The sequence below is a fragment of the Nicotiana sylvestris genome, chromosome 1, assembly GCF_000393655.2.
Source record: "Nicotiana sylvestris chromosome 1, ASM39365v2, whole genome shotgun sequence".
NCBI classification, from domain to species: Eukaryota; Viridiplantae; Streptophyta; class Magnoliopsida; order Solanales; family Solanaceae; genus Nicotiana; species Nicotiana sylvestris.
The window spans coordinates 11,112,260-11,124,913 of record NC_091057.1 but is presented as its reverse complement, the minus strand read 5'-3'; the positions used below and the strand labels follow the sequence as shown (position 1 = coordinate 11,124,913).

General features: G+C 32.8%; 1 protein-coding gene across 2 annotated transcripts; it reads left to right on the top strand.

The window, feature by feature from the left end:
• The first annotated feature begins 5,827 nt into the window (after positions 1 to 5,827).
• LOC104220820 (disease resistance protein RUN1-like) lies at positions 5,828 to 11,071 on the top strand. 2 transcript variants are annotated; one of them, XM_070165412.1, is made up of 5 exons: positions 5,828 to 6,454; positions 7,310 to 8,405; positions 9,188 to 9,466; positions 9,559 to 10,413; positions 10,489 to 11,071. In XM_070165412.1, the coding sequence occupies exons 1-5, from the start codon at positions 5,955 to 5,957 to the stop codon at positions 10,963 to 10,965; spliced, it is 3,207 nt and encodes a 1,068-aa protein (XP_070021513.1). In that variant the 5' UTR covers positions 5,828 to 5,954; the 3' UTR covers positions 10,966 to 11,071. The 2 variants fall into 2 exon arrangements, with proteins under 2 accessions (XP_070021513.1, XP_009770076.2); XM_009771774.2 differs by having other exon boundaries at positions 9,185 to 9,466.
• Positions 11,072 to 12,654: the final 1,583 nt, after the last annotated feature.

Genomic DNA, 12,654 nt, shown 5'->3' with positions numbered 1-12,654 from the left:
TGACTCGTTCGACTCGGACCAGCCCCTTTCCAGACCTTTCTCATCTTCTAGGGTTTCTCTGAAACCCTAAGCCATTTCGAGGTTTTCTTGTTTCTCTCTATATCTGCTTTAGATCCGTGATATTTATGAGGTTTTCAAAGTATTTCTTACATCATTTCAAGTTTTTGCTTTTCAAAACCTGTTCATCTTCTCAAAACTTAAGGTTTCTGTGATTTTTACTTATTCTACTGTGATTTCTTACATTGTTTGGCTTCACTGTAAATCCTAAGTGTTTTCACTATGATTTCTAGGTATTTTCTGTACTATATTTTCTTCTAGGTTTTTCGAGTAAATTCTTTACTGTCTCTTCTTTCATTATGCTTCCATGAATGTTTGTCTTCTTTGGACTTTCTGAGTTTATTCTTTGCCTGATTCGCTATGCTTTCGTCTGCGTGGAAGAAACCCTAGATTTTTTGGGGTTTTCAGACTACTTGTGTGCGAGTATTTTTGTTTCTTGTTTACTTTCAAAACCCTAATTTTTTAAATTCGTCTCATGTTCTCTGATTCTTGCTAAGCTTTGCAAGACATTCTGATTTCTCTCATAGCTATGTTCTTCTACTTTTGATTGCATGACTACTCGATTTGTTTAATCTTAGCCCTGCATGTTTAAGTTTACGCATCTTTTATAGTCAAACATTTTCCTTTCAAAATAACCCTAATTTTTGGGGATTGATTTCAGACTACTATTATGTGAGCTTATTTGATTCTTCTCTTGTCTAATTTGGATCTATTTTCTGACTTGATTCAGTATTGAGTTCGAATCTTTAATTCCTTGATTTACTATGTGTTAGTTGATTTTATTCTTACCTTATTTACCTGAACAGCGTATTTGAAGAACTTCTCTTATGTATTCACCCTTTATTGCACAATGTGTTATTGATTTTCTTTCCTTAAATAAAACCCTGCCCTTTACTATTCAAGGTCGACTCCTTAATTAAAGGAAGTCCCTTCTCCTAATTGATTCTGATTTGATATTGAATTATTTTTACCTTACTTACTACCTGTTTTCAAACTATAAATACCTCACTTCTTTTCTTCAAACAGAGGAACATTTAGAGTTCAATACACACACACACTCAAAGCTTCCCTCTCTTTTCTGCTACCTGTGTTACTGCTCTGTCTAGCCGGCTGAAAGCCAAGGCTAGACTTTGGGAATCTCTGGTTGTCCTGCTTGTGTTTGCTTCTCTGGCTGTTTTCTTACTTTGTCATTCTGCTATTTGAAACTTGCAACTGGTATGTCTCTATAATTTAAATATCATGCTCCAAAACTACGTGTTTACTTCTACCTTTACATAATTCCTCACTACATGTTTAGCCTTCTGGTATTATATGACTATACATTAGTCTGTTATGTTCTTGCTTCATGCTCCTACATCTTTAAATTCTGTTATGCTTTTCTTGATGTTTATATGAATGTTTCATGTGATCCCTTTCCCTTTATTCCCCTTTATGTGTTGAGCCTTGACTAGAGTCTGGTGGTGTTCTAATCACCATCCAGGATCCTGTCTGACTTCTAAAGTTTGCTCTTTATCTGTTTAAGCCAAGTAAAGGGTCAGGGGTATGCCAGTCTTACCCATGGCTGGGTATAACCACCCTTTGCTTTGGTTTCCTCAATTTCCCCTTCACTTTACACTTACTCTTAGTCCTTTAAGTTCTGCCCCCCTTTGGTAAACCATGCTTTGGGACCCTAGAGCTCCCTCTGAACTTGGATGCCTGAGGGTTGACACTTCCACACTGCACTATTCTGTTACTATATCAATTATTCAGAATGTTAAGCATTGCCTGGAGTTCTTGAAGTTCCTTGGAACTTTGAAAACATTCTGAGTAAGAGAAAGCCTTGGAATCTGGAATCTGGATTTGGTAAAATGCATGTGTTGGACATTAAGGTTGCTTTGGGCTTCCTCGGGTCTGTTTTTAGTTTTGATGTATTTATTTTTAGTCTTTCCCTTCCACTTTTGTAATAACTTTGTAAAAAGACTTGGGGAATATTAATAAAAGGGTGTGGGAGGGGTTTATGTTATTCGCATCAGTCAATGGGTAGAAATCATGCCTATAGGATTTTAATATTGCAAATCATCTAGAAATCATGCCTATAGGACCTTAACATTGCAAATCACTTAGAAATCATGTCTATAGGGTTTAATATTGCATACCATTCAGAAAATCATGCCTATAGGATTTTGTATTGCAAGCATGATAGAAATCATGTCTATAGGAACTGCACATGCGTTAGGCAAACTGTAGGATAATTACGCTCATCTTTTACCAATGCTTTAACAACCCCCTTTAAAAAAATCGAACGTAGATGTCATGCCTATACGATTAATTGCAACTCGCTCAATCCATTTAAGTAACAATAGTCTGTCAATTGGTTTTTTTAACGTTTCTTTAAATAATGTTTTCAACAAAACTCTTTTGTAAACCATGTGTGCTTTCAGACTCTACAAATCTGCATTCTTTTCCAGACACAGTTTTTCTTAAATAGTTTTGCCTAAGCATTTTAATCAGTCCCTGAAACTGCCTTTAAAATAATTCTGCAACCAAATCCTTTTTTTTTTCAAAAAATACTCCTGCCTTCAAAATTCTTGCATAACTCTTTGGCTTTTTCACTCAAACAGTTTGATGCTTTCGAAATCTGTACTTTCCTTTAAAATTCTTCTGCATCAGATTACCTTTTCTGAAATCAGTATTTTTCTAAATCATTCGTCTAAAATACTTCGATTTCTAACAAACCGGACCTGAGGGGCTCAAAGTAGACTTATTATCCAACTCTATGTGTTAAACTAATCTGTCCACTGTCAGTTTTAATCTTAAGACCAAATCAGTAATTGCAAGTCATGCTAAACTAATTGTTGTATGGCTTAAGGGGTTTTATGTGCAGCCTTTGTATGTTTGTTTTATTCCCCTTATGTGCTATTTGTTTTTGATTGACGCCTTAGCGTTTTTACCTTTAAACTCCATACATGCCCTCACCCCTTTTCTCCCCTTTTAAGATTAGAAGTCCAAATACCCCAGGACTAATAGGTCGGGACGGGTATTAGCATGCAATAAGCAAACGAGACTAATCGCGTTTAATACCTTAACAGGGTGGGAAGGGTAGAATATGGAGATGATGACGGTGCGCTAATATCTCGTGCGAGAATGATTGCTGGGTATTGCACCAAGCTGATTCATATTATATTCAAACCTAGGACCCCTTTTCTCCTTCTTTAGTTATTGATGTTTTCTTAAATTAATGTTTCTTCAACTAAGCTTTCTCCTTTTAAAATCACTTGTGTCTTTCTTCTTTCAAAAATTTTCAACTTGTTATGTGCAAACTTTGCTTGTTTATTCCTACTCTTCTTAAAGTCATAACTAAGCACGACCGGGAACCACACTAGTGGATCTTGAGGGGTGCCTAACACCTTCCCCTCGAGATAATCTCAAGCCCTTACCCGAACTCTGGTTTACCTTTCAAAAAAAAAATCTTATCTTCTTTAAAAGTGTCCTAATGCACTATAATCATTAGGTGGCGACACTTCAAATTCCATAACCCGATTCCTCGAAAGGGAATAAGAGTTGTTTTGTCCATAATGTTGTAAACCCGATTTTGCTCTTTAGGGAAAAAGAGGGGCGTCGACACCTATGGTTTATTTTTAACATATTAGCCGCTTTTAATTAATTTTGTTTTGGAAAAATTCAACGTCATATAAAACACGTATTGAACCACGTCACATGAAATGCACCCGCGGTCCACGATACATTTTATCTAACATTGTTGAGATTTGGATTGGGTCACATAAAATGCACACCCGAGTTTAGGAAATTAATTTTTTTTTTAAAAAAATAGCGCGCCTAAAGCAACTACGCACTTTCAAGTTTGCGAGGGCCATGGAAAATTCAACTAAATGGCACGCCTTGATTTCTAAGGATTAAAATTAATTAAATGAGGGCCATGAGTTTTGAGATTTTATTTGGCATGGCGCGCCTCAATTATTCTAAAAAGATTGTATTCAATTTAAAGCAAACTCCAAATATTCATGATTATGTTTCTTCCTAAAACTACTTTGAGATTATTGCAAGGTCATGATTTATGAATATGAAATTATTATTGAAGAAATATATGATTTGAGTTATTATGGACCTAATCACCCATGTCGGTATCAAATTTGCTATTGACTTAACATCCTTTAATTTGGATCCAAGCTATTACATCGTTCTCTCTCCATTTTGAATACATTTTCCTATATTTCCCTATGAACTACAATATCATTGAAGAAACTCATTCTGTCTTTCACGAATTCTATTTCTTGATGCTCTTCCTTCATTTTTTTTGTTGATATCTTTCAAGTTGGTAGATAACCAAAATATAACATACAAATCAAAAGGAAATACGGTGAAAGAAAAATAATGAAAACATTGGTTAAGAAAAGAATGAACCTTTTATAGATGAAGATCTTATTCAATACATATGGAGCAAACAACCATCAAATTTAATGTGCAAATGAACCACAATCAGAGGCAACAAGTGGAAACCTTTCGAACCGAACTCGACTTTGACCTCTTCGGGCTAGTATTTTGGGCTATCTTTTAAATTGAGTTTGAAGCTTTTGGATTTGATTTTTGGTGTCATTTAGCTCCTGTTTTTGAGGTATTATTTTTTTTAAACAAGGTAATGAATGGCTATATATTTTTTTGTTGTTGAAAGAAATAGGTAGAAAGAATAAAACTAGTAGAAATTCTCTTTAGCATAGAAGAAGAAAATTTGTTTTCTCTCAATATTCTTCCCTCTTCTCTTCTCTTCTTTTCTTCAAATATTTCTCTTCTATTTATAGGAGAATTTTCAAAAAAAATCAGATTTTTTAAAAATATTTTTTAGTTTTTTATTTAAAAGAAATCTCACTTACATTTTGCTTTTCTTTTTTTATAAAAAGAATTACCACCTTTCTTTATTTTTATTTTTTAAATTCCAACTTTAATTACTTTTATCTTATTTAAAATTCCACTTTTTTACTTTTTTAAAAGAGAATTCCACTTATTTTACTTTTCTTAAAAAAACAATCCTTTTCTTTTACTTTTCTTTAAAAAATTCTACTTTATTTTAATTTTATTTTTTTAAAATTTTCAGCAACCTTTATATTATTTTTTAATTCCAACTTTCTTTTACTTTTTATTTTTAAAAATTTCCACAAAACTTTACTTTTATTTTTTTAATTTTTCACTTTCTTTTACTTTTTTAAAAGAGAATTCCACCTACTTTTACTTTTTTTTAATTTCATACTTCCCTTTTTCTTATTTTTTTAAATTTCTCCCGAAATTTTTTTAAAAAAAAATTAATATTTTTCGGATTTTTTATTATTATTTAAAAATAAGAATAAAAATAAAATAATATTAATAGTAATAATTCACCTTCTAAAATTTTGTATTTTTAACCTATAATAAAAAGTATAACAAAGCTAAAAATTTGTATGTTAAAACTCCCTAAAATATTTACATAGAAGAAGTGACAAAAAAAAATTAAATATTATCAAAAATTAAGTTTTTCATTCTTATTCCAAGTACCCAAAAAGAGTTTCAACAGGCTTATCAACTCCTCTTAAAAGATTATAAGGAGCAAAGTTCTTAGTCAAGGCAACTTTCCTTTAGAACTAATCATGTTGTACTTTATATTACAGTATTATTATGTAATTGGTTAAATAATTTTAACTTTAATTGATATTGATATTTTTCCAAAAGAAGTACGAAAAAAATATAGGAAAAGGTGAAATTATGGCCTACCCCTTCTTTACTGCCAGAAAGTTTCATTGTATTTCGTTGAAGGATTGTAGTTGACTTGACTTACACAAAAGAAGACCTCTGCTCATATGTAGCTCTGCTTAGCTACTTTCCCTTTACTGAAAAATCATCCCTTAATTCTTTCATTCTCATCAAATCAAATGGATACTCAATTAGTTAGAGGAGAATCATCTACATCTTCTCCCTTCTCTTATGAACTATTCCTCAGTTTTAGAGGTGAAGACACCCGAAAAACATTCACTGGTCATCTTTATTCCAAATTGTCTGATGTTGGAGTTAATACCTTCATTGATGATGAGGCATTGAGAAAGGGTGATGTAATTTCAAGAGAACTAGAGAAAGCAATTGAAGAGTCAAGAATTTCCATTATTGTTTTCTCAAGAAATTATGCTTCCTCTAGTTGGTGTCTAAATGAACTAGTTAAAATTCTTGAATGCAAAGAGAAATTAAAGCAGATGGTTTTGCCTATTTTCTATGATGTTGATCCTTCTGAGGTACGAAAGCAAACTGGGTTATTTGGGGAAGCTTTGGCTAAACACAAGGAACGACCATTTGGAGCTCAAAGGGTGGAGAAATGGAGAGATGCACTTACTGAAGCTGCAAATTTATCTGGATGGGATTTGCAAAATGTTGCTGACGGGTACATTTTCTTGATTCAGCTATAGAATTTCATTTGTTATTTGTTCAATTGTTTATAGATGTCTGCAACTCTTCAACCTCTTTCCAGCAATTTGACAAGAAACAAAAAAAATATTAATGGAGGATAAACGCATTTTGTCTTAAAAAATTCACATTGCACAAAAAAAAAAAAAGAGGACTCCAAATAGAAATAGCGATTTAGTCTCCTCGAGGAGATGGTTAATACAGTAATGGAAAAGGCCTTCGTGTTAGGTTGAATGAGAGAAGGGCTGCAGTTAAAAGAGGAAGAAGCATTTGGATATAGGTTTTTGGTGAAAAGTCAATAAAGCCCCTTACTTTAACCCATTATTAAAATGTTATTAGGGGTAATTTGGTGAAAACAAAATTGATACCTTGCTAAGTTACTACCTTTATGTAATTACATTTGTCCAACCAAACATGACAGCTAGAATTACTCGGTAATTATGTTGTGGCAAACAAGCAGGTCATTATAATTATTATATTATATAATTACTATCCTAATAATTATACAACCAAGTAATTATGCATGGCTTTCGGCAAAGACTTAAAGAGTTTAAGCTCTATAAATCGACCGTATCAAATATTTATAAAATTAGTGGTAAATTTTCTGATAAATATAGTGAAAAAAGATCTTTATACTATCAATATATATAACTTAAATAATTTCTCAAAATATCCTATATGAAGCAGTAAGTTATCTATTTTACTGCTTAGATTCACCCCATTATGTTATGTCTTGGCTATCGATTTTGATTTGACCATCAAATAGTTTCAAATATCAAAGTTTTATTTACTGGAGTATTTTAATTTTTTGTTCTTGTTGAAAAATCTATAGGCATGAATCAAAGTTTATTGAAAAAATTATACAACAAGTCCTACAAGAGGTCAACCAGACACCTCTAGATGTTGCTTGGCACCCAGTTGGTGTAGATTATCGTGTCAAAGATATAGAGTTGTTATTGCAAAATGATTGTAAAGATGAAGTTCGCATGATTGGTATTCACGGAGTTGGTGGCATAGGGAAAACAACTCTGGCAAAAGCTATCTACAATCGAATGTTTCGACTCTTCGATAGTAGTTGCTTCCTTTCAGATGTTAGATCAGAAGCTGAAGAATTTGGTCTTGTCAAGCTACAAGAGAAACTTCTTCGACAAATTCTCAAAACTGAGGACATCAAAGTTGGCAGTGTTGCTCAAGGCATCAATCTATTCAAAGCAAGACTCGGGTCAAAGAAGATTCTAATTGTTCTTGATGATGTGGACCATAAAAGACAGTTAGAAGCCTTAACAAGAGAAAGAAGTTGGTTTGGTTCAAGTAGTTTAATAATCATTACCACCCGAGACGAGCGATTACTATGTCGGCTTGGAGAAAAAGAGAGATATGAGGCCAAACTATTAAATAGCAATGAAGCTATGTTACTTTTTTGTTGGCATGCTTTTGACAGTCATTTTCCACCAAAAGATTATGTTAATTTGGCACGAAACATAATCAAATATTCAGGTAGGCTACCATTAGCTCTTGTGACATTGGGGTCACATTTACTAGGAAGTTCTGTAGAAGAATGGGGACATGAATTCGAAAAACTAAGAGCGATTCCTCATTATGATATCCAAAAGATTCTCAAGATAAGCTTTGATGGACTTGATGATGAAACACAGACTGTTTTTCTCGATATTGCATGCGCATTCCATGGGTTTGATGGGCATGAAGTTACTGAAATATTAAATGCATGTGGCTTTCGTGCTAAAAGTGCAATTGCAACTTTAGTCCAAAAACACTTGCTCCAAAGATCTATGTATCATTTGGTGATGCATGATCTAGTGCGAGATATGGGAAGAGAAATCGTTCGCTTGGAATCACCTCGAGACCCTGCAAAACGTAGTAGATTGTTCATCCCTCAAGAAGTTCGTGATGTTCTACAAGGAAATGAAGTCAGTAAATCTTCATCTTTATCTTGGTTATATATTTTTTTCAATTAAATTGTTTCTTGCTTATAATTTCTATTGTCATCATAGGAAATCATTTGTGCTTCGTCTCCGGTTAGTAAGTATTTTGTAGTTGTTTGTCATCCATTGTAAACTAGAAATGACATTTGCTAAATTCTTAAATCACACCAAAGGCAAAAACAAAAACAAAAAATCACCTATTTAACAATTATCCAAATTTGGTGATGCATATTTCTTATTAAATTCTTATAACTAACATGCTTGTGGGCATCGACCATAGTATCTCCATAATTAGTTATTCAAAGATATTTGACTTTACTTAACTAAATGCTGAAATTAAGCTTGCTCGAAGAAATCAGGCATGTGAACGTTTGGAAACTGTTGAATAGGTACATATGTGAAACATTATTTCTAGAACAATATATACAAAATGTTCTTTTAAATATAATCAAATATATATTCTATCTTCTGGTGCTATTTTCAGGTTTCTAGATGCAATTTGTTCTCTTTATTCATTTCTTCCCAGTTGATATTATCATATGAACTTAGTGAATGACTGAATGCTGCTAGCCAGTTTTGAAAGGCTCTAATCTTAGCTTTTTGAGCAATTTTAAATTTGTTTAACATCCTCTAATGTGTACGTTCTTTTTTGTTAATACATGGTGTATTCTCTTTGTTTGTCCACCAATTTTTATAAAGCATTTTTCTCACTTGGTTTCTAGGACTTAACATGAGCTTAAGTTACTTTTCTTTTTACTGCGCAGCAGGGTTCTGAAAATGTAGAAGTACTGAAGGTAGATCGAGGGACATTAAACGGAGTGAACTTGAGCACCAAAGCATTTGAGCAAATGAAGAATCTTAGGGTGCTTATAATCAATGATGAGTTATATATTAGTGGAGACTTTGGGCTGTTGTCCAATAGGCTCAGATGGTTGTCTTGGAAAAAATGTCCTTTAAAATGTATACCATCAAATTTTCCAGCTGAGAATCTTGTAGTTATAGATATGCGGAAGAGTGATATCCAAGAATTTCAATTGAATTTACAGGTTTGTTACGCAATTTTACAATTTCATGTGTACTGTTATTGCCTCTAAGTAAAAGAAAATGTTAATTGAAACTATATTTGGTTTACTTTTAGTGTTGTACAAGTTTGAAGAAGTTGGATCTCTCTTATTGCAAGCAACTCAGAAGCACTCCAAACTTCAATAGTTCACTGAGTCTTGAGATTTTGAGTCTCCATGGTTGCTCAAGTCTGACGGAGATCCATCCATCAGTAGGAAATTTGTCCAGACTAATTAAACTATATATGTCTGGTTGCGAAAAACTTACGAATCTTCCAAGCAGTATATGCCAGCTAATATCCGTTGATTACTTGGACATTAATCACTGCTCATCTATAAAAACACTGCCAGATAACCTTGGAGATATGAAAAGTCTAGGATGTCTTTCTGCATGTGGTACGGGTATAAAACAATTGCCTAGATCTGTTGAAATGCTAAGAAATCTTGTAATTTTGAGAGTGGGAGGTCGAAAGTTAGAGGCCAAAAGGAGCATTTCTGGAAGAGCAGTCCATTGGATACAATATTCCTTGTCAACTTTTGTATCCCTTTTGAGCCTTGCATACTGTAATTTGTCCGAGGCTGATATTCCTAGGGATATTGGGAGCTTATCCTCCTTAGAATATTTAAATTTGAGTGGCAACAGTTTCTATTGTCTACCCATTGATTTTTGTAAGTTACGATTATTGGAGGAGTTGTATTTGAATGACTGTGAGAATCTTCAAACACTCCCGTCAGTATCAAATTTAGAGAATCTTGAAAGAATTGAACTTTATAATTGCCAAAAATTGGCCAAGATTACAGAGTTGGACAACCTCCCTTCTATACGGTGGATCAACATGATTACTTGTAGTTCTCGGCAGAATCCATTCAATGAAGGCTTCTTTAGTGCACCTGCTCTCTCTAGAAAAGATCCAGATATGTTTAGAAAAATGGTTAGTCTCTCTCTCTCTCCCTCCCCCCCCCTCCCCCCAATCATATTAATGATCTTGAGTCTTTGTCTGATGCAGCGTAAAATAGAAATTTATCTGGAATGCAATGAGATTCCAGCATGGTGCAGGAATCAAGTAGCAGTTTCATCTATGTGTTTGATTATGCCGAAACATAATGAGTATAACTTCTTAGGAATGGTTCTCTGGCTTGTTTCCGACTTATTCGATGTACCCAGTGATGATCCATGCTTCTGGATTAGTATTGCCCATAAAATGACTCCAATTGGTACATGGACATTTGAAGAACATAGAGAACTGACATTTGTATATTACATATCTTACTTACATAAAGCTTTTGACGGCCAGATGATCGAAGGCGGGGAAAGGATAGAAGTGTGGTCTGAAGACATTACAGTAAAGAAAATAGGGATCCATCTGTTATATTTAGACCAACATGGTAATGTTATATCTTTGCCTGGAGACGTGGATCATTCTTATTCTAAGTACCCAAAAAGAGTTTCAACAGGCTTATCAACTCCTCATAAAAGATTATAAGGAGCAAAGTTCTTAGTCAAGGCAACTTTCCTTTAGAACTAATCATGTTGTACTTTATATTACAGTATTATTATGTAATTGGTTAAATAATATTAACTTTAATTGATATTGATATTTTTTCAAATATGTGTTATATACTATTTTTTGTTGTCAACGTGTTCGGTTGTGGTTTCTAAGGGTATCCACAAGAAAAGAAAGTATTTTTAATAATATTTTTATTAAGGGTCGGTGGTGGCGGTTGAGGGTGGACGGGGATGGTTGGGGTAGTAGGGATCAGGGGTGGACGCAATTTGTAGAAAGGGGGTTCTGAACCTGCTTGACACCAATTTTATAATGATGTATAATGTTGTATATGAAAACTGAATTTCACCTTCAATTTCCTTTTTCAACTGGTATGATTCTCAAAACCAATATTAATCATGCTCAATCAATCCAGTACTCTAGATTCTAGTTACTAAAAGCTTTTTTAATATTTTTAGCTTCACCCAAATAATTTCACCGATATTAGTCAATACCCATTTGATTTTTTCACCAAAATACATCTTCCCCATGTCTATTAAAAAACTCATAAATTGGAATAGGCTTAAAATCTCTGTCTAGAACTTCAATCTTGAAGAAATTTCAACAAAAATAAGAACCCAGTTCGGTCTTTTCAATCCAGAATTTCAATCTTGAAGAAATTTCAATAAAAATCAAGAACCCAGTTCTTTTCCAAATTTTACCTCACCAAATTTGCTCTCAAAGAGTTGCAAAGTAGTCCAACTGAACCAAATCTCTAGGTTGAAGCTTCTTGGACTATTATCAATTAATTTCAATAGCACCCACTCGAATTTGAGCACGATTCTTTCATAAATTTTCAAATCTGAAAAGCTTCTAACTCCCTCAACCTAATTTTGGTTTGGATATCAAAATCTTGACTTCACAACAAACTTAGGAGAGGTGGCCACCGGAGTGGAGAGAAGAAGAGGAGAAAATCTAGAAGAGGAGAAAATCTAGAAGAGATGAGTGAAGATTGTTTGGGTTAAACATTGAAACTTTTATTTCAAGATATATACAATATGGGCCTCAGCGTGTAAAATTCCAAAATATGAGCTCTTTATGGTTATAGAACTAGGTCAGGTGATATACAGTGTAATTGTTCCTATATTATTTTGCCTATTGTTAGGCCTTGTTGTTTCCTATTTTGTCTTTGTTTTCTTACTTTTCTTTATGATTTTTTTCTTTATTTAAATTCAATAAAAGCTATTCTTATTAAATTCCTCCATTTTACTTCAAAGAAATTTAAGCCTTTCTAGAAGGTGAATTTTTGTTCTAGTGCTTTATTGAAATTACTTATAATTTTTTAATTTAGTTTAGTTTAGTTTATATTGAAATTATTAATTTGTGTTATATTCAAAATTTTAGTTTGGTATAGATATCTTTTTCTTTAATAATTTGTATAAATTAATTTAGTTTTTAACTCTTTTTTTTCCTTGTCTTTTGTTTATAACAACTTTGTATGTTAAATTTCTTAGAGGTATAGTATGATTTTTAAGTAAGTTAAATATTTTTTGGTTAAAATTGCTAAATTTCCTTAAACAAAATTTGTTAATTTATATAGATAAATTTTAAAAGAATTAAAGGACAATTTTTTTTTTAAATTTCTCCCTACCTTTTTTTTTAACAAAAAATAAATGAGTTTATTTTGAA

Excerpts from the sequence above, each read along its gene's own strand:
- LOC104220820 (XM_009771774.2), top strand. The coding sequence starts at position 5,955 with ATGGATACTCAATTAGTTAGAGGAGAATCATCTACATCTTCTCCCTTC. Across the intron at positions 9,467-9,558 it reads AATTTCAATTGAATTTACAG|TGTTGTACAAGTTTGAAGAA; the intron begins GTTTGTTACGCA and ends GTTTACTTTTAG. Across the intron at positions 10,414-10,488 it reads CAGATATGTTTAGAAAAATG|CGTAAAATAGAAATTTATCT; the intron begins GTTAGTCTCTCT and ends TGTCTGATGCAG.